General features: G+C 38.6%; 2 protein-coding genes across 3 annotated transcripts in view; one reads left to right on the forward strand and one right to left on the reverse strand.

The window, feature by feature from the left end:
- LOC139468152 (cyclin-dependent kinase-like 4) overlaps positions 1-27,135 on the forward strand; it is a 493,691-nt gene that overhangs the window by 126,533 nt on the left and 340,023 nt on the right. For both annotated transcript variants that reach the window (XM_071249926.1, XM_071249927.1), the window contains exon 4: positions 10,187-10,365. In XM_071249926.1, the coding sequence (XP_071106027.1) occupies positions 10,187-10,365 (179 nt within the window). The remainder of the gene's footprint in view (positions 1-10,186; positions 10,366-27,135) is intronic.
- LOC139468655 (uncharacterized) lies at positions 7,163-9,866 on the reverse strand. The gene is made up of 4 exons (XM_071250777.1): positions 9,558-9,866; positions 9,195-9,301; positions 8,904-9,030; positions 7,163-8,257 (listed from the first exon to the last, which is right to left on the reverse strand). The coding sequence occupies exons 1-4, from the start codon at positions 9,864-9,866 to the stop codon at positions 7,163-7,165; spliced, it is 1,638 nt and encodes a 545-aa protein (XP_071106878.1).

Below are 27,135 nucleotides of genomic sequence, written 5' to 3' on the forward strand. Positions count from 1 at the left end.
CTTACTATGCTAAGTTTTGCAAACAAAAATGGCTTCCCGGAGATTGAGCAACAAGCAGACGCAGATGGATACTACTATTCACATAGTTTTAAATGATTTAATTGGATTATTACAAAACATGTTTTCAGTTGAAATACACAAATGTCAAGAAACAGGTGGGTAAAAAATATTTGAATACCCACTAAAAATTGTGGATACCCAATAAAAATTAAATCCCTGGGTAAAGTACCCAAATAACCAAAAGCTTTCTAGAGTTCTGGGTGGCTTTTTGTTTCATTCTGTGAACTTAGGTGTTGAATGTTGAAGTCATCCATTAGGGTTTCAGATTCCTGGTATTTGTCTACAATGGTGAAGCTCATTCCATAGAGCAGCGCCAGCTCTGCTAAAGGTTCCATCTCCATACGTTGTTGTCTGGGCTGGTGTCAACGTCATCTGTTATTGGCATTCACATTGTAATGCCTCGTAAACTCTTGTAGGTACACAGGATCAGACCTTGGAGTGGTTTGTCGAGAAATACCAGCAGCTTGGACATAATTTTCTGTCTCACAGGTAGCCAATGCAGTTCGTAACGACCGGTGTTATGTGGTTGCACATTCGACATCGTGTGATGAGTCTGGCAGCTGTGTTTTGCACACACTGTAGCATGTCCAGATGATTTTGCTGAATGCCATGGAACAGACAGTTGCAATAGTCTAACGTCATAGTGACCAATGCATGGACTAAGCATTTGACTAGGGCCTTGTCCACGTATCTACTGATTTGTCTGATATTCATTATCTGATGGGGGGGCACGGGTGGCCCAGTCGTCTAAGGCGCCGCGATTCACTGTGCAGAGTTGCGTCCCTTGGGCACGCCAGAAACCTATGATTGTGGGTTCCAATCCCGGTTCGCCCCATTTATGTTTCTAGGTTTGTCAGCACCATACCCGTGCTCGTGGGTTTCACCGAAGTGGTAAACGTCTGAGACCTGCATCACTTCAGGCTTTCCTCCCACATTAAGCTGACACGCCGTGATATAACTGGAATAATGTTAAAAGCGGCGTTAAACCCAACTCACTCACTCACTCATTATCTGATGGTATGCACTTTTGCAGATGTTATTCACATGATTTCTCAAACTGATGACACCTAGAGTTCTTGGTTGAACAATACTGTCCCAAACCCGTTTATTGGGAAGCTGAATCATTGGGCTGTGTTTGTTTTGAACTGATGATAAAATTTTGAGGAAATTTGTCATCATCAAAATTTTGATGTCAACAATGCAGGTTGTTATTCTCTGGAGTACACAGGATTACAAGTGGATAACCCTCTGGAGATGAAACTGGATCAGCACTCTAGAATGCAGAAGGGATTACTAACCGCTCAAACCTGATGGAACCATTGAGGACGTCAGTATTGTCACAGCCTTTAGCGTCCCTGGAACTATATAACAACAAACTGTGGCTTGTCATGGACAAAGTTAGTCAGGAAAACAAGGACTGCTTCCATTTTACTACCATTAGCCTGGCGACTAGGGCACAGATGCGTCTTGCGGAAGCACCCAGAGGACATCCTCCAAAGAGAAGACAAAGTTAAGCCAGACAATATTCTTTTCGTGCAACATCTCATCAGTTTTCCAACATCAGAAAGGATACTAGCCTCAACAAAGCCAGGGGAGCAGAGGCAAGCCCATTCCAAGAGACAGGGGTGTGCCTAGCAAGAGCATAAGATTCAACCTTGCAGCCACTGAAGGCCGTAGGAAGCACAGGAAACGCTTGTTCACAAAGGCAACATAAGCAAGGTGGCTCGCAACACCTATTGCAGATAGTTATCAATATACCCAACTCTCAGCTGCTATACCTTGTAATTGCAGGGCTCACGAGATTCGAGCCTTATTCACAAGCTTAGCTACTTTAAGCTCCATATCTATAGAACAAGTTCTGCCAGCTTGTCAGTTGAGTTCTCAAAACTTGTTTACCAACTTCTATCTACGACCGCCTTTCTCAGGAGGGGGTTTGGGAGGATGGAGTTGTGTTTGTAATACCAGTGAACCTCAAATGTTACAATCTGAGTTAGCCGTTGGATCATTGTGAGACAGGGTAGTTGGATCATAGGTTAACGGCTGGATTCACATTGTAAGATCAGAGAGTGATCTAAAGTTTTTTCCCTCTGGTATATTCTGGATATGATGTTTCAGAGGTAAGTTATTCAATTATATTATCAAACATTAATTATTTTTGTATATAATTCTAAGAATGCTACCTCTGTTACATCAGAATTAGTTCCTCTTTCCTCCCCAAAATATCCGCATCTGTGATGTTTAATTATTGGAAATAAGTAAAGAGCAGTTTCAATACTATTTCTTGAGCAACTACTTATTGGATAGCTGGCAGTGAAGAGGATGTCTGTTGAAAATTCTCAAGAGAACAGGCAAAATGCAGGATTATGGATATGATGTAATAGAAGTAGTATTCTTAGAATTATACACAATAATTTCTATTGTGTGATGTTTGTACTTTTTAAGGAAGGATAAGACCTATTGTAAACTAGCCAGAAATATATTTGCTTTTAACCCTCACTGCTTGACACGTGTTCCCGCGGAATATTTTGTGAGAACTTTCCAAGAAAGCTGGGTATGCTGTGAGGAATGTGATAGGGTGGTCACAATGTTCCTCTCACTGGACTCACTGCTCATACGTGTTGCTTCTTTCACAAAGGTGAAATGTCATGTACCATGCATCGGAAAATGTATTCATGAAAGTTTTGTATTGTATTGTCCAGGTATAGATGAGTTGCAGATCCGCAATGACTCAGGATTAACCATAGTAACCCACGCGCAGAACAGGAACTTCCGAGCATGCGTACTTCGCTGTGCGGCAAAAACACACGGAAGTGCCCTACTTTTTTTCCGCCACAGATCAACGTCACACCAGCGATTCTATTGTATCATTTCTTCGTACCAAATGCCTGCCAGTTGCTGCGCTATCGGCTGCAGTAATCGTGGAGGTGGGGAAAATCACCATAAATTCTTTCGAATTCCGAAAGAGGAAGATGTTCGTAAGAAATGGATTTTTGCCATTCGCCGCAAAGACTGGACACCAACCGAATATTCCCGCATTTGCAACGAGCATTTTCAGAAAGGTATGGCAATATATATATTTTTTATCTTTTGACTTGATGGTACATTCTTTTCGTCATCTAAAAGGTAGAGATTTTCATAAAATGAAGGTCTGGTAACAACATTTATTTTGTCATGACCTAGATCATATGACACATTGGCGTTCAAAGTGACGTGAAGGGAAGTAACTCCAAAGTTGGTATCTCATTAACATCTTTGCTAGCTGGGCCCGTGGCTACGGTAGAGTGTTAGGAACTGAAGAACATTATGTATAATTGTAGTTAACTTATGTTTGTTATGACGCAGCTTTAATTACATTTTAATAAAAGAATCGATTAACCTACTGTTTTTGGTTGCCTAATAGATCAAGGTTGGGTAGATATCTAAATGGATTTTTATATTGATCTACCTGGTATTTTCGAATTAAATGTACGTTTTTCTTAAGACTTTCTTATAAATTGTGTATTTTCTTTTACTTGCAAAGGTCGTCCGTCAAAGGATCCAAATGATGCGGACTATGTGCCAAGTCGCTTTTCCTTCAAAACAGAGAATGCTGCTACCACAAAACAGAGAATAAACAGGCAGAACCGTTTGAAAGAGAGGCAAGAGAACGTTCAGCGCAGTATAGCTGCATCAGCTCTTCTGTCTATTGCTAGTGTAAGTTCTCACTGATGTATTACTTTCATGGAATACCATATACCTTTTAGTTTACTATAGTAATCTTCCAGGGTGGGGCCTTGTGCTTTTAGCTCCTAAATTTGAAAAAAACACCACATTTTCAAATATAATGGGACATTTTAACATTGTGCTGTACGGGCCAGTGTGGTTGTACCTCTAGTTATTTGAAATTTTCACATAAGGGCCCATGTCAGAAAATTCCTAGAGTGAACCCTGATCTTCTCACAGTTACTTGTTTTCTTGAACATGTTGAAGATAATTTTGTACTGTTTAAATTAAAAATACACATATTATGTTAAAAAAATACAATTGTAAATTATGTTGTTTTTGTCAACTACAAATAATTGATTGTAAAAGACAGTATGTGTATCACAAAAGAGTTTGATAATGTGCATAATTACAAAGCATGTCTGTGCTAAGTTGTAAAGACTTATATTGTTTCTGCAGATTGATGATGATAACAGCCCTGTCAGTGTGAGTGTCCAGACTGATCCAATGATGACAGCTCGATCTTGCTATCCTGCATCATCGCAGACTAACATACAGAACCGCGAGATGGAAGACCTGCTTTCCTGGAAAGAATATGCCTTGCATCTTGAGATGACCAACCGTGTCCAGGAGAAGTACATCAGCACATTGGAAAAGCAAGTTGACCTCACACAGACCCTAGTTCAGTCCTTACAAGTTGACATATGTAAATTGAAGAAAACAGTATCAGAGCTTAAAGTGGAAAATACCAGAGTATGCTGCATGAAGAACATTAAAAAAACTAATGACAAACAGTTGTCATTTTATACAGGTCTACAGAATATTAGTGTATTTATGGACATTTGCAGCGAGACTTCTCATCATGTCAATAGGAAGAAGAACAAGCTTTCTGATGAGGATAAACTCCTCCTAACTCTGATGAAATTGAGGAAGAATTTATGCATGCAGGACTTGGCATACAGGTTTGGTATATCTAAGTCATCGGCTACGAGGATCTTTCACGCATGGCTTGATGTACTGTACATCCACCTTGGAAGACTAGTGATGTGGCCTGATACTATTGAAATGCACCTACCCAAGTGTTTCCGCAACAAGATTTTCAGAAGAGTAAGATGTATCATTGACTGTACAGAAATCTTCATCGAGAGAGCCAGTAACAACAAAGCCAGATCCCAGACTTACTCAAGGTACAAGCAGCACAACACAGTGAAGTTCCTTATTGGTATCAGTCCATCAGGAGCCATCATCTTTCTGTCCCCTGTATGGGGTGGACGAGCCAGTGACAAGATCATAACTCTCACAAGTGGCATCATTGACAAGTTTGTGCCAGGTACACATGAATCAATGGTATTTGTAAAATAATTTGTATATATGCTTTATTTCCTGACATAGTTTTATTCGCGAGGAAATTGGTATTTTATCAATGAAGCGTTGAATCAGGGTTGCATATAGATAGTTTTAGCTAGAGACATTTTTATTAAGATTTCATAAAATAATTAGTGCAAATGTTCGAAGGAATCTTGAATATATTTTGATTACATTCTTGGCATAGTACATTTTGAAAATATGATGTGTATTTGTGCATGTATAAATGTAGGCAGTAATTATTATATAACTAAAAGTGGTATACATTTCTACAGGTGATGTTGTTCTGGCTGACAGGGGCTTTTTCATCGACACTGAATTAGCAACTCGAGGGGCACAGCTTATGGTAATAGCGTACACAAAAGGCAAGAACCAGCTGTCAAGACAAGAAGTTGAAACATCCAGAGTATATTCCAATGTGCGGATACATGTAGAGCGAGTGATTAACCGTTTGAAAGACTGGGGTGTGATGAAAGGTCCTCTCCCTATCACTCTTGTCAAGAAAGCGAACACTTCAGCAGAGACCACTGTTGGAAAGATGGTTCAAGTATGCGCAGCTCTTGTGAACCTGTGTCCTCCAATACTAGAATAGTGGTCTACATAGTATACATGTATATAACATAAGTATTGGTAATGACGTTGTGCTGAGTAGTGGATCAATTTCAGTTGACATGATAAACATAATTGATCCTAGTACTATTGCTATGTTCTATATCCTTGTTCTGCTAAGTTAATTTTGAACAAGTAGATGTTAAATTACTGGTACATGGTAAACACTTTTTGATACAAAAAAAAGGAACTGTTGATGTTATCAACATTTATTAATGTACAGATATATTCAGCTTTTTGTCTTAATATTTCATTTATCATGACAGGTGAATTATATACGCATTGAAGCACATGTAACACGTGTGGCGTCTCCTTGGGCAAGTGACTTTGTTTGAAATGTGCCTCTCTTCACCTAGCAGTGAATGGTTACCCGGTAGGATGAGATGACAACGTGGTTGTTAACCTTATATCGCCTAAAAGGCAGCTTGGGTTGTATACTGTAAACAGGGAATTTTTTGCGACCGTTTTATTATTGCGAGTTTTGCGAACGAGACTCAATCGCAAAAATTAAAAAAGCAAAAATAAGTATAAATAATACATACATACTTTATTCATTGCAACACGTCATCAAACGTTGAAATCTTCAACCAGAACCACAAGTTACTCAATAAGTTAAAAACACAAATGAATGCAGAATGGTCACACAATACATCACAAATGACAGTGTTAACAGACCAATTAGTGTCACTGTTACCTCACAGTAATCAATTATCAATTAACACATCAACTCGCAAAAATATCTCGTCGCAGTATTGTCTTTGGTGTGGTATTCGGAATATTTTAACGGCGAAGAAATAAAGCTGTTTACAGTAATCCCCAGGGAGCTGAGAATGGTTCTTGAGTGCACATTGACCCAGTGACCAGGGTAATAGCGCTTTGAGCATGCCCCTGAGTGGGGTGGAAACATGTGCAATATAAATAGCATATTATTATTATAATTATTTATCACATATAAACAAACTAAGAAATTAGGTGTTTATATTTGCTGCATATCACTCTTTCCACACAAGTGCTACAACTTAAGTGCTTCCAAACATAATTATTGATGTGTGATGTGTAACAATAAGTTCATGAACAACTGAACATGATGTAGACAAATGGGAAAAAAATTAATTGATGAACTTTGAGATTTAATTTAGTGTACTTTGGCTTTGTAGGGTACTAAAAATGGACAGTAACATTAAAAATGCATTTATGTACATTTGTTTGTTTGTTGTTTAACTCTGCAATCAGTAATATTTTAGCTATATGACAGCTGTCTGTAAATAATTGAGTCTGGACCAGACAATCCAGTGATTGACATCATGAGCATCGATCCACACAATTGGGATATGATGACACAGTTCAAACAAATCAGCGAGCCTGACCACCCGATCCCGTTTGTCGCCTCTTACCACAAGCATTGATGTACATACATTGCATTGTATTATTCATACATTATGCAGCGACGCCTTTCTCTGGATACCGGGTGAGCATGGTTCATCTTATGGTCATGTGCTCTAGTCAGTAGTTCAGGTAAAACAATTCTCAAAAAATAGAAATCTAATTTCACTTTCAGTGAGTTCCAAAATGTAGTGTCTTTTATGACACGTTCAATATGGATACCCTTTCTGGACCAGACAACAAAGTCACAATAATTCAAATCACAGACATGTAACTGGCCTTGCACCTGATGATAATAATTGTGGCTAGTTTGAAGCGAGTTTATACAAACAGGATCATATTTTACATGAGGTTTTAGATAGAACTGATTATCACAAATTTCACAAGGATGCTGGTCTCTGTATTTAAAGAGACACTTAACATCCACAAGACCCTTACCACAACAGTCACATGTCACATATGAGTCAGGTGTAGCACCTAAGTGGGGGAAATCTGGGTTGATGACAAAACCGGATTTCTGTAAGACAAGGTTGGTATGACCAGACATCATAATAGTTTTATATTGATCAAGAGCGTCATTTTCGTGGTCCAAACCCCACTCACAGGGAGCATACACTCTAGCTTGGTCATGTTTATTACTGTCAGAGTCAGTAGTTTGGTCATATTGCATTATCTTTTTCAATAATGAAACCTGACTGGGTTTACACTGACAATGATAAATACTCCCAAAATTAGAGGCAGTTAAACGTCCTATTCTGTACTCAAACCCGGTAGCTGATCCACTCTGACAGATGGTTTCTTTCTCCAACACTGTAGCTTCCTGCTGTGTTATTTTTAACTCATCAGAAAAAACATTCTCACATTTACATTTCAACTCTGCCTCAGTCAAATGTTTATATTTCTCATCAAATAAAAGTGATAGTGGAGAAGGAAGTTGGGCATGTTCTTCTTGGGACCAGTCGGTAATAACAGGGTTAGTAATAGTAAGTATGGCTGCGGAGGGTACACTTTTTCTCAACTTTACTAAAAGACTAGAACTATCTGCAAATTTAACTGGTTGTCTCTGGGCCAGACATGGTGCCAAGTGCACCTTCTTGACTTTGGAGAAGTTTATGTCTGCCACCATAGCTGGTTCAACCTGAAAAAAATATTCACATACAGTTGCTGAAAGGAATTTCACATTTAAGTTAAAAAATCACATTACACAGTTTTAAAATACTGACATGTTTTCAAACTTGTCTGTCTTGAGGAAAAATACAAATCAGCCTGATATTTAAACCACCAACACACACTTGCAAATATTCTAAATTATGTTTTATAAGGCTTAAAAAAAAGAAAAGAATTGGCTCTCAGGCAATGGTTTTTGAAAATATAGTGTGGGTGGGCGGTGTCTTTTTTGTTGTTGTTGTTGTACAAACTAATATATGACCAATAAACAGTTGTGTAATCAATAAAACAATTGTGTACAATCAACCGAGGAAAGGGCCTCCCTACATAATTGTATTCCTTGATGAGTAAAATACTGGAATACAGTTGGATTTCTTAAATAAAAAATTTGAAATAAACACGAAACATACAGCGAACTTTATGAAAATGCGGGCGGTGCCTGAGAACCAACACTATTATTTTTTTTAGACTAAGTCAGTAATGTAATTCAACAATGAAATAGTTCTCAACCTCCATAACCAATTTGTTTAAAACGTTATAAAGGAATATGGTACATACTGTGGTTTAAAATCAACACCAATATATTGTTCTTTCAATTTTCATATTTTGCATTTTACCTTCTTTGTGAATGTCTGATTCCAGGAACAGGGCATGGACGTACAGGAAACTTTGTTGTACTCAAATCGTACACAGGCCTCCACTTTAAATAGGATACCAGCAACATGTGAACAGACTTCACCCAATCTGAATTTGAACAAACATTTAACTAAACTTTGAACAATTGATTTACAATTTTTTTCTGAAATATATGAAATTGAGTACAATGGGATTTATTTACCACAACAGATGATCATATTTGAAAGAAAACCTATTTACAGAAATATTTATTAAATAAATAAATCTAATACCCTGCCATGCATGTACAGTGTGCACACTCCACCCTGCCACTCTTATCCAGACCAACCCAGGCTTCATGGGGCTTCTCTGTCACAGCTTGGGATCTGTAAACCTTGGCCTGAAAAATCAATCAACATTTAAAAAAATTATATATTGCTGTCACAGACATTCATGCGATTGGTTGATTATAATATTTGATATTCAGTGGTTTCTAAATAAGATCTTTTTTTTGTTTACAGACAAACTATGGATTAAGAGTACACTGACCATGGAAAACACATACTATGGCGCCGCATAGAATTATATGCCACGACCGTAAAGATAGGCCTAATATAATGCATGTTCAGATAAAAATATTAACATTGATGACTTACCTTAATTATGCACTTGGTCTGTGAAGAGTTGTACCTGATGAGACACGTATGAACCCATCCACTTTCAAACAAAGTATAGGCCTCTAGTGAACGAAAACATCGCAAACTCTTTCTGGTAAAAGGACCAGGCGAATCTATTAGATACGTGTACAGGTGGCCATACTGCAAGTTTGGCCACTGTGAAACGTCATCAATCCAGTACTTATTAATGATATATGGTTCCCAATCTAGCGAAAATCCAAGTAAATTAAGTTTTTCTTCGTAACGAAGCTTGTCTACTGCAAAAAGATGTTTGTAGTAGGTACTCATGATAAATGTGTAAACACGGAACGTAAATACGGCAGCGCGAAGTTTGACAGCTCTGACCTTGACAGCGCGGTTCACTTCCGTGGTCTTTTGCCGCATGCGCGACCGGAGACGGAACAGCAAGTCTGCTGCAACTCATCTATTAGTATATGTCTAAAAAGATGTTAATGTTGAGTCTGCTGTATAAACAGAAACACTTGGATAGATATGCACACTATCATTTTGAATAATAGATCATTATGTATTTGAAGCTCAGTGAAGAATTTAAATAAGTGTATATAAAAAAAACCTGTCATTTAAAATACATTTTTCTTTTGGTCCAGATCATACATCGTGATATTAAACCTGAAAACATACTGGTCAGTAAATCTGGAGTGGTCAAATTGTGTGACTTTGGTTTTGCACGGACTTTGGCTCAGCCTGGAGAAACCTACACAGATTATGTGGCCACCCGCTGGTACAGAGCTCCAGAACTACTTGTTGGGGACACTAAGTATGGAAGGTACGTACAATTCTAGCACTTTACACACAACCACATAGTGTTATTGACAGTAGTCTTCATCAATTGTACTTTCAATTTTGCGACACTAAAAGGTTGCTATAACTTTTACCTATATTTACCATTCCATCACAACCGACATATATTGATCAATATTATGTGTGAATCTCTTTTTCAATCCAAGACAACAACCAAGCAGAACCTATCATAATAATTAGATTTTGAATATAATGTTTACAATGTTGATATTTTTCGCTAGGTCCATGTATTTATCATTCTTTTTCCTATAATGTCTCATGTAAAATGAGAATGTCATGCATTTGTCATGTGTTTATTTGTGTAATGCACCAGAGTAGTAGGAACTACTAAAGGGGTTCTGGCTCAGTTCACACATAATTATCCCCCGCCACGAAGTGTAAGGGGGATATAGGAATAGGTGCCATCCTAAATTGGCACATAGATAGATCTAGTGGTGAACTGGTGCCTTTTGATAGTTTGGGATTTTTATAAAATTTATTTTTTGAGTTTCCATGGCAACGACTTTGATTTAGACTGAAAATGGCAGTAGTCCTCGTTTCCGGAGCAGATCTTGAAAACCGTACCATATTTCTTCACCAAACTTGGCACATAGATAGATCTAGGGGTTAGCTGGTGCCGTTTGATAGTTTGGGATTTTTAAAAAAGTTATTTTTCGAGTTTCCATGGCACCGACTCTGATTTAGACTGAAAATGGCGGTAGTCCTCGTTTCAAGAGCAGATCTTGAAAACCGTACCATATTTCTTCACCAAACTTGGCACATAGATAGATCTAGGGGTGAACTGGTGCCTTTTGATAGTTTGGGATTTTAAAAAAAGTTACTTTTCGAGTTACCATGGCAACGACTTTGATTTAGACTGAAAATGGCGGTAGTCCTCGTTTCCAGAGGAGATCTTGAAAACCGTACCATATTTCTTCGTCATACTTGGCACATACACAGGTCTAGTGGTGAACTGGTGCCTTTTGATAGTTTGGCATTTAAAAAAAATAATTTTTTTTAGTTTCCATGGCAACGACTTTGATTTAGACTGAAAATGGCGGTAGTCCTCGTTTCCAGAGCAGATCTTGAAAACCGTACCATTTTTCTTCACCATATTTTGCACATTGATAGGTCTAGTGGTGAACTGGTAGCTTTAGATAGTTTTGGATTTTTTTTAAAAGTTATTTTTCGAGTTTCCATGGCAACAACTTTGATTTAGACTGAAAATGGAGGTAGTCCTGGTTTCCAGAGCAGATCTTGAAAAACGTAGTATATTTCTTTACAAAAGGCGCTAATGCATTGCACACACCCGACATGTCATATTGGCGGGGGATGTGAGTATTTCATGCTTGTTTTATAATGTTCTGGCTTACCCACTTTTCACCCCTTTTGGGGGCTCAAAAATGCCCCTCCGTAAGTCCCTTTTTTAAAAATAAATTTTAATTCAAACATGTCTCATTTAAAAAAAAATCATTTTCAATATACATTTTATCACACACAGTTCTCGAGTTCACATGAATTGTATAATGTTCTTCCTCACCCCATTTCTCTACCCCCGTCCGATACCTGTTTCACGATGCAGTGTGAAAACTGAAAAGACAAAATAATTTGGTATGACAACAAGGTACTTGAATAAGCTCAGGCTGCAAAATTTCTATAGTCGTGTTGACCTATTATTTCAGTGTGTTATATAAGTGAAGGGTTGATCAGTCTTCATCAGAAGTTTGGCATGTTTAGTTTCTGACAGCAGTTTTTGAACTTTATCTTGTTCAGTCATAGTAGGAATAATATCAATTTTTTAACTTATCCTGCATTATTCATTAATGCATTCACTGTAGTGAAGCTGTGATTGATCCTGCTGAGGAAAGAAAAGTGTTGTTCCATTCTGAAGCAGGACAACCCCCCCCCCCCGCAATCACAAGCTGCCACGTCATACTAGAAGTGGAAGACGAATGTTGTCTTCATATCACTCATGACAGAGTACAGACGTGCTACTAAATTGGTGCTACTAAATTGATCCTCCAATTTTGCTGTTTCTCACCTTGTGGCTTTCAACCCATATACTGTAAATCTTGAAATAAACGTGTGCATGAATTATATGCGAAAAATGCGAGTGGTCTTTGTCATTATTAAACGTTGCATGTATATCAACAATAAGACATTTAGGATAGCAGAAATACCAACTTAGACATACGCTGAAAACGAACAGCTATGTATTCCACATCACTGTTTATTGAGCAGCACTTGTAACAAGTATATAAACAATGTCATTTAAACACTAATTACATCCTGTGAATTGTCACTGCTGGGGTCAAGGCAAGAGTTCTACTCACTTATGTCAGCACTGATCACAGACAGACGCCACCCACGCAACACGGTGTCTTTGTTCCTTGCGACTGCGTCAAAGGCAGACACGAGCCAGCGTGCATGTATTGTTTTAGTGGAAGTACTCTACTCAGCGCTAATAAGCGGTGCTATTTGGTGTGTGATTGGATTAATGTAAGGTTGGATTAAGGTAGGGATTCTCCTGTAAACCTGACAGTGGACATTTTCTGTAGATATAAATCCACTGATGCTAAAGAGGAGGGGTTGTCACATTCATATTGAGTCACATTTTTGGCTAGGGGTCAGCGGTCGCATTCTTTTGGAGACGCATTAATTTCACGATTTACAGTATATAAAGACCTTGGCATCAACTCGCCATATCCACCGACAACATCACAGTGGTTTGGTGCCTGCAGAAATCAGGGGACGACTCATTCACACTCTCTGCTCAAACAGACGGTCAGGTTTTTGAACCTGGTGGATCAACTGGGTCTGCGCTTCCTGGTGCCATCACATACCCAGTTGTCGGAATTTGCAAGATGCCCTATCCAGGGGAGGCAGAGTGGCACCCATGGAGTGGAAGCCCCACCCAGAGGCGTTGCATCTCATATTTCAGAGCCTAGGTCAACCCAGCATCAACCTATTTGCCACACACCAAAATTATCAGATCCGAATGTACATTTCTCCGATTCCTGATCTGCAGGCCTGTGCAGTTGATGATGTACTGAGCATCCCTTGGGAGGGGGTAAGGGTGTACGCGTTTCCACCCCAAGTTCTTCTTCCCAAGGTGATACAAAAGATAAGGGCAACCAGGAGCCTTGCTCTGATTTTGATTGTGCCTTGCTGGCTGACGAAAGGGTAGTTTGTGGACCTAAGAAACCTTGGAGGAAGCAAACCACTACCTCTACCAGGGTGGCCCAACCTACTAGTGCATCCACACAGCAGGCGACCACACCCCATGCCAGGCAGGTTTCATCTACACGAGGATGAACTATAATTGTGCCCAGTGTGTGCACTACGGGTTCGGAGCACAGCAGGTAACCAACACACGACGCCATGAAAGCAATTGAATCATATCCAGAGCAATCATTACCCTACTTGCGTAGTTTCAAGCTCGCTTTTTTGGGTGGTTTTACTGCGTGCACAGAACAGAATGGCACTTTTCTTTCTTCAGCAGGATTACAGATTCACTACTGTCAAAAGGTAAGCAGTGAATGCATAGAGGAGTAATGCAGGATATGTATACAAATATAAAAAATATGGCAATTTGACGTGTCTGCTTCTGAAGATCTTTCAGGACCAAGTTATATTTCTGTGTAAGAACTCAAACACTGTGTCATGTATTTTGACCCGTAAAATCAAAATAAGAAAGCTTTTGTTGTATTTGCACTATAGCAATCTATTATGAAAAGGGTTGTGTGTCCTTTGAATGTGTCATGAAATAACCATAAGCAATCAGGTAAGGACTCTTTTGGGTCAACTTTGTACATCTCAGGATCCTTAGTTACACAACATCTAGATAGGTATACTTTATTATCGAGTATAGTTGGACATATAATCATAATGTGCTTGAAATATTTATGGTAATGACCTTGTAAAATAATACGGGTAAAGCTGTTTTACCACAGATGATGGCACAATGAGTATCTGTGGTATGATCTCAATAAATTGCTTGCATAAATCTTCCATTGTCTATGTTGAAATGTGCATCTTTTATCACACACAAATATAATTTTAATTTAGATAATGTCTATGCCTTCTTAGATTACTAATCTATTTCGTTACATCCTTTCTTGCATTCTGCATTCTTCGTCCACTACCATGTAACTGATCAGCATCTGTTGTCCTTATGTCAAGCCACAGCGCACACTTTGAGGTTAGGAATTTGACAAGTGAGACGTCTGCAAGAGCCAGGTCCTTGACAACCATGGAAACCTGGGATGATGTTCTATAGCTGGGAGATTTTTGACCTCACCCCATTGTTGCTGTACCTTCATGCCTTCATGCTTTGACTGTATAACTTGTTGGGCATACCCTAAATGATAACTTCTACTTTGCTTAAAATACTTCGCCTTCTCTGGAATATGCTGTACCAGCATGCAAAGGGTCTTTGAACAACAGTTAAATACCTTTCATCAATATGGTGGGCACATTTAGATTGATGTACCATGGGGTATCACTTCTGGCCACTTGAATCGTTCTGTGACGCAGTACATATAGAGTGGTTCAGCCAGTGTACACACTTCATATTTGTCTTACCAGCTCAGTCTCATTATCGATGTTATCGATGGTATACTTTGTTGCTGTATCATCTTCAGCCTAAAATAACTCTTTAAAAAAGTCAGTGATGCAAAGGCATGTGACTCTATTGTGTCTCAAAGTTGAGGGGAATGTGAAAACAGTTACCAAATGCATCCACAAATTTAAAGGCCCCATCTTTCAACCAAGTGGAAACTCTATCTTCAGCACCCATACCTTTTGTAGCATTCAGTAGTATAGGTAATGGGGGTTCTGCCGCAACCCCACTGGAGCCAGATTTTATATACCTTTACCGCTACTACAGATGGAATTTTTTATGCAAAAGTGATGATGCGATTCAACGATCGTCATGATATTAAACTAAATTGTAATGAAAATATTCTCTATTATTTTCACTCATACGCATACCATTATTTTGAACAAACTGATATTCAACATTTTTACTAAGTTCTTCGTTCATTTTACTAGGAGACGAGACTATATGCTCTTTTTCTAAATTGGAAAGAAACAATTGATGACCGTATTTGGTTGGTTTGACATCACTGATATAATATATACCCTCTGGTAATTCTCGCCATTTTGATTGGCTTGTAATTCTCCATTATTATATACTTATGTAAGCATTCGTCTAAATTATTGTATTTTCCAGCAAAAGGAAACAATCTATTTTTAATCTTCAACCAGTTATTTGGTTTTGGCACGGAATAATTGACGCGCTTGTTGTCTCCCCTGTTCTATGATCTTTTTTTTCTCGTCTTCGCTAATACCACTGGTCTTACAATAATTGGATCGAATCTCATTCTTCATTACGTTGTATTTGGTTAGTTCTGACAAAACTAAACGAAACTCCTCCTCGGATATCTTACAATCAGCCATTGCTGTTGAAATATGGTCCTCAATGCTGTATAACTTTGCTTCGGCGAGTATCTGAATATTATCATGTTTAAATGCTTTCTTTTGCAACTTACGTGAAATAAATTTCATCGCTATTCCGGCCAATCCTGAGACTCCAGCATCTATTTTCATGCCAAGTACGATAGGCGCGGCGATTATAGTTGATAATAAACCAACACCGGCTACACCGAGTCCCATGCCAGCTGTTAGAAGCGCAGTGTCAACTCTGTCGAGAGCATTCACGGCTCTGCGATACTTTTTATACAATCCAAGTCTCAACTCCCTCTCCTATTCTGTTCGATGTTTTATGTCGCTTATTTGATGTAATCGAAATCCATCAACAGTATCCATCTGTTCAGATGCTTCATGGGGCGGTCGGGTAGCCTAGTGGTTAAAGCGTTCGCTCGTCATGCCGAAGACCCGGGTTCAATTCCCGACATGGGTACAATGTGTGAATCCCATTTCTGGTGTTTCCCGCCGTGATATTGCTGGAATATTGCTAAAAGCGGCGTAAAAACCATACTCACTCACTCAGTCAGATGCTTCATCGAGCGCCGGATATAAACCCATAATGTATATTATTATATTATATAATAATCTTTAATTGGTCTTTCGTCAATGTTTTGAGAGTATACATCAACCTTATTAAATGTATATTATACGGCATAAATATCTTAGTAAGAGAAATGGTATCACCTTTATTAACTTGGACCCCCTCAATCTTTGTAGCGAGCCCTAGTCCTGTCTGAACAATACTACAACGTTGACGTTCTTGTATCTAAAGCCATTTACTTAAAAGACCTGGTAATATTTCGAAGGCATCTTTTGAAGTCTCCGAACAAGACTTCAATAATAAGTGTAGCACCATCGGGTATATCCTTCAAGTTATTAAATATATCATTGAATTCAGTAACCAAATTTAAACTAACATTTTTTTACGGCCGGACGACTAAATAACATATGACCTGGGTTTTCCGGTAGGGGAACGACTAACACACCTTTTCGTTTTGATGGGATATAAGCCCTGAGTATGATCCCACTATTTATTATCTTAGTTAAATTATGTGCCTTACCCATCATCACATACAGTGGGGTAATGATGATATTCAATAGCCACTCGATTTTTTCTTCGATCATAGTCCATTCATTATCATCGTTGCGAGTAAGATTGTATGAAGTGTTTTTATTGAGTCTACTAACGTCGACATCACTTAAATCTCCTAGATTAACTGGAAATGCAACTTCTTTCCGCTTGTATACAATTGTAAAGCGTATAACTTGCCATCGATACCGGGTTTACCGAATCCTTCTGTGTCTCTGTGATCGGAAAGCGCAATTGTATTACATTATCTGAGTGTTCCAGGGCCTGATGAATCAACCATTATTTATGATATGGAGTGTTACACTCAAGCATCCTATATGTACAGGTTGATGTTTTACATCTAATACAGAAATTTTGAGGTCTGAAATAATACCCCGCTTTAATTTTTTATATTGTAATGATGAGAAAGCATCTGTTCTACCGCTATTGTATTTTTCTTCTTTGACTGGAATAGCTCTCAGCAGAGTTGAAGGACTTTCGAGTTGAATATTATCCACTGTACTGATCTGATCAAGATGGATGCACAACTCTTTATAAGGAACTAAATTGGGTAATTTAATTCCATGCACTATATCGTTGGGTGGTATTATTCGAGTTCTGTCCAAGTGTTCCTGCTAAGATCTCGGCAATAAGTAAATTCTCTTCTCCAGCGCTTAATTTTAGCATCCCATTCAACTCATTTTGTGTGGGACTAATTCCATTAGGCTTAAAAATTTCATCATTGAGTGAGCATACGCTGTAATACCCATCAGGTATAACAATGCGAGTGTGATCAATACCTATTTCACCTATTAATAACTTACAATTTTCTCTCGCATCACTTATATTGGTCCACCGTAGGTAATACGTTACATCGCACAGAGCGACTTCAAGTTGACCAGCAGAGTTATCGATAGTATGAAGCAGTTGAAAAGACTGACCATTTGTTATTCCTGGGAGTGTAACATACATATTAAATATACAAAGATACTATATCATAACTTAAATATGAAATCAACTTGCATTACTTATCAATTTTAGTAAGTGCCTCTGGGGCTAATTTTTTGTTAAATTCCCTGATATCTTTGAAAAATATGGCACGGCAACTAGTGATAAAATGGTGTACGATTGGTTCGACAATCGGATGCAATTTTGGCAGAACCAGTTAAACTTTGCCATATGGTGTGCCACAACAGGATGTGGTGTATCTCTTTTTGCCCCAGGATTTGAACTAAATAAGCCTGTTTTATCATTTCACGTGTACTATCAGATTAGACGTATTCTTAAAGAAATAAGTGCTCCATTACCGCAGGATCGCGCATGGAATTCCACAAATAATCTCTACAATAGGTTCTCATATGAGCGTATTTGTCAGGAATTTAATGTTTCTACGAGTAAAGATTGGCATATTAAAGGACTTAACCATGGTCTAGGTGTTCCGTACAGCGGACAAAAAACTGTTAAAGAAGAAAGTGATGATTTAGTTAAAAAAACTCATCAACCGTTCAATCCATTTAAGTTGTTACAGAAAAACAATCTTTTTGAAAGAATGCATAATCTTTATCATGGCTGGGAACATTCTAGTAACGATTGGAGAGGAGATCGTATGAGTTTTAAGGGTGGTTTAGCTTATATTGTTACAAAATTTGTGCGACTAAACGATACTGCAAACGCTTGGAATGAATTTCTTAATGATAAAACAGAAAATAATTTTACTAACCCAGGAGTTGTAAGAGTTAATGAATCAATAAGAACGGGAATAATTGGTTCTGGGACGGCGCTCGATGCGCCAAAACAGTTTGGCGCAAACTTAGAGGATACTATTAATTCACCCATTATTCCATCTTCTATAAAGCGTTATCAAGATGTATTACAGTATGCTCAATCCAAAGTAGACTACGTTTATGCGCCGGGACTATACATGTCTCCGAATAATATGGAACTTAAGATCAGTCAAGTGATAGGCTATAATAATAAAATTGTTATTGCTTCCGATCAACAAAAAGCAGGTATAAATTCAGATATTAACACCGAATTAATAACGCAAACAACACAGGCGAAACAGGAATAGTCAAGCCACAGAGATCACATGTTTCACAAACATCTACTGACGCACAACCACAAGTGCCACCACATATTGCTGCTAAAAATTAAAAAAAAACAGCGCTTATAGTAGGTGGAGTCGCGGCTGGTTTACTCATGATTTGGATAAATAGTTCTTAATGAACTGATTTGGATAAATAGTCTTTAGCAGATACGTACAACAGCCCAGAAATTGCTACGATCAGTGCACACAAGTTTTGACTAAGCCAAGTGGTGGTCTTAGCTAATAAATTCAAGAGCCAGGAAACAATACTCCCTATTATACCGGGAAGTGGAGATGCCGCTTTCCCAGTGAGCTTTCCCAGTGCTTCTCCTATTGCTTTTAAATGCTTTTTTATCCACTCTTTTACATCATTTTTATCACTAGGTGGTGTGCCACCTCCTGTACCGCCTGTACCACCGGTTAACGCGACAGTCATAGTTGATATAATAAATCCCAATGGGGTTAAAATACTGGCAATGGTTATCCCCTGTTCTCTGAACATTGTTTTAATTTTATCGGCCAGTGTGGTATCATCGTTGAGGACTTGATCGATAGTTTCTCGAATTCAACTTATTTGAGAACGTAGTGCCTTTCTATTACTCGAAACTGCCTCGAGGCGGACCGATCTTTCGTCTTCTATGTTACGCAATCTTTCAGCAACGCGGCGTCTACTTAATTCATCACCGGCCTGTTCAAGTTTTGTTTACTCATAATAAACTATATGCTTGTCGAGTTCGGATAGCTTGGCTATATTATTCTCCCCGCATTGTTTGCATTGCCTTGGAATTATTGTAGTGGGTATCCAAGATTTCTCCGAGTCAGTCCGAGGCCGGCTTCGAGCTTTCTTCCAAATTATCTTTATTTTTGGCACCGAGTTCAGTATGCACAGTCTGAAGAACCTTAGTAGTCTTCGCAGAAAGTTTTTCTCGTGAGTGTAGTCTACAAAACAATTCATTACGAACAGTGATGATGCCGTATTTACTGGCTATCATAGACAAGGCTAGGGGCTTACGAGTACGAGAATTCATAAGAGGAATATCTGGAGAGCCACGCAGTCGCAATAGTCCTTTACTATCTATCGTAAACTTTGTATAGTCACGACCAATAGGATTTTCTCTTAAGTCATTGTAATAATCATTAACGGTTGATTGCAAAAGTTCATCGTTAAGATTCATAAAGCTGGTTTCATCAGTACTGTCTTCAATTGTACTCTGATTATCACAGTTATCTAGATTAAAATCATCCATTTTTATATTAAACATAAGGTTACATAATTTCAATATAACAATGTCTTCGCAATACGGACGCACGCTAAACCCACAACGTAGACTTCGGGATCCATTAGGTGTCAAAGCAATTCATCAGTCTGTAACTATAACTAATAACCCAAGTACCATTGATCAGAATCAAACACTTCTGGTTCGCTTTCCTAATCTCAGTGCACACGATGTGTTAGTTCTGGAAACTGCCCGACTATCATTTACAATTAGTTTGAATTCTACCGACGCTAGCAGAGAGCTCTTCAGAACATAGGTTGTGCGATTGTTAAGAAAATTGCGAAAATTAGCGGCAATGTAAGTTTTGAGTATTGACGACAGCGATGTATATTTCTGTTACATGGATCTCTGGAGAACTGTTAAAGAACGGGAAAACTTACAAGACCAAGGTATTTGTAATCAGAACACATTGAGACTGCGTGTTGGTGCTGATAGTGGTGATAGTACCGTCGTAGTAGATAAGGCTGTTGCTGATGCATTAGTTAACCGATTCTATATTACGCTTGACTTTGAATTACTAGGTAGTCACATGCCCTTCTATCAAGCATCCTGAGGCGATAGGTTAGAATATGAACTCACTTTTAATGACTACGGCAGAGTAATCAAAGCCGCTGAAGATGGTAATAATAATAATAAAGTCCATTTCTTCAGCGCCATTTCTGTCTACGTAGTCGCTCATAGCGCCTCACACAGGGTCATAGACACATCTAAAGAGATAAGTCTTTAGATTTGTCTTGAAAGTGTCCAGAGTTGGAGATTGCCTAATTTCCACTGGCAGGGAATTCCAGAGCACAGATGCAGTGTGAGCAAAAGTTCTCTTGCCAAATGCTTCTAGTGAGACCATAGGGACACTAAACTGGAGTTTATGTGCTGATCTGACATCTCGTGATGGTTGGTGTAGGGTAAGAAGTTCACTCAGATAGGAAGGTGCTGTACTATAGTAGCACTGGTATGCAATGCACACAGCTTTGTATTCAATCCTAGATCTTATTGGAAGCCAGTGTAATGATTTTAATAAAGGAGTGACATGTGCACGCTTATTTCGTCTACATATCAATCTGGCAGCAGCGTTCTGCACACGTTGCAGTTTGCTGCATAGATCCTGTTTGATAATAATAAGCAGACTGTTAGCATAGTCCAACCTGGATAGGATAAGTGATCTCACAAGCTGATGTGCAGCATCGTATGTCAACATGAGTCTTATCTGACTGATATTTCGAATGTGGAAGTAGCAACTTTTGCAGATATTGTTTACTTGACAATCCATGTTCAGGTTTTGGTCAATGATGACTCCGAGGCCTTTGACAGTCAAAGAAAAGGGGATATCAACTCCATCAACAGTCAAGAATGATTCAGATATTGATGCAACAGATAGGCTACTCCCAGTGAGTATGACCTCGGTCTTATCAGGGTTGAGCTTCAGACGATTCTGTGTCATCTATGTCTGGATCGCAGATGTGCACATTCGCAATTCTGCTATCACCTGTGCACTTTCTGAGCTGATTATCATCAGCATAACCATGACGACTAGCTATTCTATTGACAATATATCACTGGAGTATGATATGATAACAGATCCTGAATTAGCCAGACAAATTCGTAACCAGTATACCGGAAGTTTAGGTATTTGTACGATCGCGTGCTTCGACATCGAAAGATCACCAGGAACAAAAAAGATACGACATGAAATATCAATCCAAACGTCCCCGCTAGATCGTTGAAGGGTATTTTAATGTTGTTCGAGGACCCCTCTGATGCATTTGCAAGAGATACCAAGAAGTTCTACAACCCCAAGATTACAAAAGTAGAATTGACTATCGAGGGCGTGCCTAATGAACTCTATAGTCAAGGCATGCGAGCATATCAACAGTGGGATGAGATTAAAAAACTCCCTTCTATAAAACAAAGCCCAGAAGTAAATGCAGTCGTGAATGATCTGTCTCTCGGGGATGTATCGATGGCTGAATTCCTTACCACGAAACATGCGCTATGGCTCGACATGCGAACCACAGATGATGACCAACTACACGGCAGTGGGCGGAGAATATCCCGGCAGAACATCGCCCATATTTATGAGAATCTCTCAAGAAAGACCCATTCATCGAAGAAGCTATAAGCGCAGTAAGCTGTGAGTTTTATCATAGATATGGGATGTTCTTAGCTCCGGTGACCACCGCTTTAATAACGGCTAGGTATTGTCAATTTAAACATATTACTATTAATGGAGACTAAAGTGACACCACAGATTATGGAAACACAATCACAACAAGTGAACGAGGAAACACCAGTGATTGCACAAGCTAGAGTGACTAAGAATCCTCGAAAAGTCTCAGCTGGTAGGAAGAGTGCGCTAGCGAGGAAGGCAAAACTAATACACATTTCAAATATTGAACATAGTCGTCCGATTAAAACTTGGGCTCCCTATGCACTAGGGGTTGTTGCTATAGCGGCGGTATGGTTGTTTTATAAGACCGGAGAAGAGAAAACGTCACCCCCTATTGTACAATCACAAAAACAAGTTTAATTAGAATAAAGCCCTCATATAATGTTATGATAGCAATGACTACTCCAGTTACAGATGGTAAAATGTTGGTAAATGCAACGTATCATTCAGTGGTGGTCAGCGGCTTGGCCATTGGCTATGCCCGTATGGCTAAAATGATTACTAAAGCCACACCACCCAAGTTAGATTTCAATGGTTATGATATCGGAATGATGATTCTTGATATAGGATTGGCAATGGCTACAAAAGATATGCTCATCAAACAAGGGCTTACTTATCCCAGAAGACATAATGAAGTAATTAAACATTTGACTATTTTATATTATTGAACATTTGAATATTTTATATTCATATAAAACATTTGAATATGGCAACAATTGCGATGATGGTCGGTGGAGCTATTGTTAATGCTTTAGCTTTTTCAGGGAGTAATTTTTTATTTTCTAGTATGAGAGGAGAGGAGCAGAAAAGACATAATAAAGCATTAGAACAACTCAAAGCAGCCCAGTCACAATGGGGCCAGGCGCAGAATGGAGAGATTAGATTTTATTAATGATGAACTGCGTAAAGAGGGGCATTCAATTCAAACGTTTAAGAATGTTAAATCTGCCATGCACGATAAATCTATCCATTTATGGAAAGAAACTTGACCGAATACTGAGACCAACAATAAGTCAGTTTTATACACCGTCAGAGGCTCAGAAAAAACACGAGATAGCGTTTATAGTTTTCGGATTGACTGGTGTGTCCATATTTAGCTATGTTCTATTGTGTATCAACCATTAATAATAACCCTGACTACTCAGCTATAAATAGCGCTGACTGGCTGTTCAGCTCTGTCGGGCTGACTGTTGTCTATTTTTAGCTACACATACACTACATTTCAAAAGTCACTTCCCCTGTATCACAAAACTATTTCGCGATACGTTCGTGATAGTGCCGTGAAAATATCGCGAAAGTGACTCGAAAATGGCACGATAATACCGCGAAAGAGGCTAGAAAATGGCGCGAGGTTTCGCGCTAGTGGCGCAAAAGTGCCGCGATAGTGCCGTGAAAGTTGCACGATAGTGCTGTGAAAGTGGCTGTGATAGTGGCTGTGATAGTGGCTGTGATAGTGGCTGTGATAGTGCCTCAAAAGTGGGTAATAGTGACGCAAAAGTGGCGCCATATTGGTACACTACATGTACACTTCAGAAATGCTGTCGTGTGTTACTTCCCCATGTATATCGGATGCGAAGATACATGTACATGTATATTCATTCTAACCTGGAGCTATATTAAGCCTGTTCCTCTTGTTATATTTAGAGAGGTGTAGGTGGTTACGTCCACTAACAGTACAATGCTTTACATGGACATGTTCTTAAAAAGTGTATTTTTTTCGCAAGGATGGAACACCTATTCTATATTAAACAATAAGAAATTAATAGACAAATGTTTATGTTCGCTAATGTGTGTAACTCATTTGTATCAGTTAAGAATAGTCTTCAGAATGGGGAGTCGTGTATGAGAACGTAATTCCTAATGGTGCCTGAATACACTGATTGTGTTTTTTTCTAGATTCACCCCGATTTTGGTCCTCGGTTCATCTGATTCATACACACTAAGGATTTGCGTTCGTCTGTAAATGCCTGAAATGCTGAATGTTAACAGCGGCCATCACAGTCTCTGTTTCATTTAGCATTCAAGATTAAGGATAAGCTACATTTCGGTTTGATGTGCTTATGAAGCTTATACTTCTGATATTGGGGTCTTAGACTGAAAACGGAATAACTTTCCTTAAAACGAAGTAGATGATACACGGATGATACATACATGCAAAGAAGAGAATTTATGGATGACAACTTCTTTAATATATGGAAAACATTGTTTTGGAGTAATATTTACTCCTTCCTCGGGTGAAGGAATAAGTATACACCCTGAAACGTTGTGTTCCGCAAAATATAGATGTTTTCCTTATGTGTTTAACTTCTAAATGCTTTTCAAAGACATCATACATACATGGTTTTAAAATGATAGGTCAAATACTGTGTTGTTTATCTGTTCCACATAGTGGTAAGTTGTAAGATGAGTTTCTGCTCCTTAATCACTTGGTTTGTGCAAAAGTTGATGCATGTATACAAATGTCGAGTGTTTGCAATCAGAGCTAGGTATAGTTGTGATTTGATGAATTCTTTATTCTCTAGACATTCGAGAGTAGATTGGACCGAAGCATTAATCACAATAAACAATATACTCAGAATATCTACTCCAATAAAAAGCAACCCACAGTTTATTGTGTAACTTATAGCGAGACAACTCAGATAGTTAATTACATTGTCTACTCACAATGCTAGGAAAATAACAGGTAGAGTCATGAGTTATATAACATCACAAACGAGGAGGATGAAATCCACCTGCCAGCAAATTGTATTCATAATACCTACCAAAGAGACGCTTGTAGGGTAGATTCAGCTGTGCACAGAATTGAATAACAGCGTTAACCAATGGCATTTAAGACGTCTTTACATTTAACAACACATGTAATACTCATGGTTATTAGGACAGAAGCGCAACACATATGAACAATATCGACAGGTTTGTGCGAGGATCAAGGATTCCCAGCTATTTGCGACACAAGATAATACTTCTTCAGGAGCGGCAGACCTTGCATCTTGACGGATTCTGACATCAGCTACATAGATGGCGTTATGCATTCAGATGACGAAACGTCCTCTCCCGAATTACGTCTGCTTGAAAGTAAAAAAAAGTAAATCTGTTTCAACGGTAACAATTTGTCGTGAATGGAACAGACTCGGCTGGGTTCAGAAACAGACTCGATACTGTCAACTCATTCGCCAACCAAACCGTGTGAAACAAAAACACTTTTGTGAGCAGGTCATGACGTCGAATGATACATTTGATGATGTCATATTCACGGCTGAGTGCACAGTGAAGCTAGAGTCAACGTTAAAGAAATGTTTTGGAAAGAAAGGGAGTCCACCAAAATTTAAAAGCCGCCCAAAACATCCATATCAAGTACATGTTTGGGCAGGGATTTCACGATGTGGTGCAACAGATATTTGTCTCTTCACGGGGACTATGGACAGCAAGGCTTATCAAGACATTCTAAAGGAGTTCTTAGTGCCTTTCATTCAGGACAAATACCCAGATGGTCATGGACTAATGCAGGACAACAATCTCAAGCATATCATCAGTAGGAGTACAACACAGTGGCTATCTTTAAACAGGATCCACCATTGGCCGACACCTCGAGAATCTCCAGATCTCAACCCAATCGAGAAAGCTTGGGCTTCATTGAAATGGCATATTAGACGTCGGGTGAAACCGCGAACAAAGGATGAACTTATAAATGGCATTTATGCATTCTGGGCAACGATGGATCCAGGAGCATGCTGCAGACTTATCAGTAGTCTCGACACAGTTCTACCAAGGGTGATAGAAGTAGAGGGCGCTGCGTCTGGGTTTTGAACGCACTTTTGTATTTCTTATTTTTCCAAGAGCCAGCTGTAAAATGTGTTAGGAATTAATAATGAATGCAATTACGAATACGTCTAAACAACTATGATACCAAACAAAGTGTATTTAACTAGAAGTATTGGTTGTTATTAAATGTTGATCACCACAATGAATATCTTCTGTCTTTATTGTGCCAAGACTAAAGTATATTCTTTTTACACAAAATACTTGGGACCGTATAATAAAACATTACAATGGACGCTAGTTCATGTATATGATGTGCAGTGTAGCAATCACACGGTTTTTTTATTCCGTGTGAATGGAAAAGAATTCCAGTTATCAGGGATCAAATATATTAATGTAGTTTCTGCTTTTAGAAATAAAAATAACAACTTTAACAGACGGACAAACATTATATTTTCGTATATCATGCTCAATATAAGAGCTATACATAAAAAATAGTATAGCGACACGCATGTGCCGATACAAAACTAAAGGCTACAAAATACTTTAATATACAAAAAGGTCAGTTTTTATGTACACAATAGCCACTAGGGGTCGACCAATAAGCGGCAATGTTGTTTTACGGCTGTTAATGAAAGTTCATTTTCTTGTGGACTGTGCTCACTACCGGGCGTTGTTTTGAGACGATTATGGTTGATGTTTGCACACGATTCCGCCAAAAGACATTATTACATGAAGTGACGAATAAAACTGATCTCAAAGGATTAATTTTAACAAGAACTCAATGTACACGGGAATACTGGGAATAACTAACATACTTAAATACACTTGACATGTTACTTGAGAGCATCGTTGCATTTAAGAGTAACTTTATATATTTAGCATGGAAAATAGCACATGCAAAATCTTGC

Source organism: Haliotis cracherodii, unplaced genomic scaffold, assembly GCF_022045235.1.
Source record: "Haliotis cracherodii isolate W230 unplaced genomic scaffold, xgHalCrac1.p SCAF_2, whole genome shotgun sequence".
Classification (NCBI taxonomy): domain Eukaryota; kingdom Metazoa; phylum Mollusca; class Gastropoda; order Lepetellida; family Haliotidae; genus Haliotis; species Haliotis cracherodii.

Excerpts from the sequence above, each read along its gene's own strand:
- LOC139468655 (XM_071250777.1), bottom strand. The coding sequence starts at position 9,866 with ATGAGTACCTACTACAAACATCTTTTTGCAGTAGACAAGCTTCGTTAC. Across the intron at positions 9,302-9,557 it reads AGACCAAGTGCATAATTAAG|GCCAAGGTTTACAGATCCCA; the intron begins GTAAGTCATCAA and ends TTGATTTTTCAG. Across the intron at positions 8,258-8,903 it reads ATCAGACATTCACAAAGAAG|GTTGAACCAGCTATGGTGGC; the intron begins GTAAAATGCAAA and ends TATTTTTTTCAG.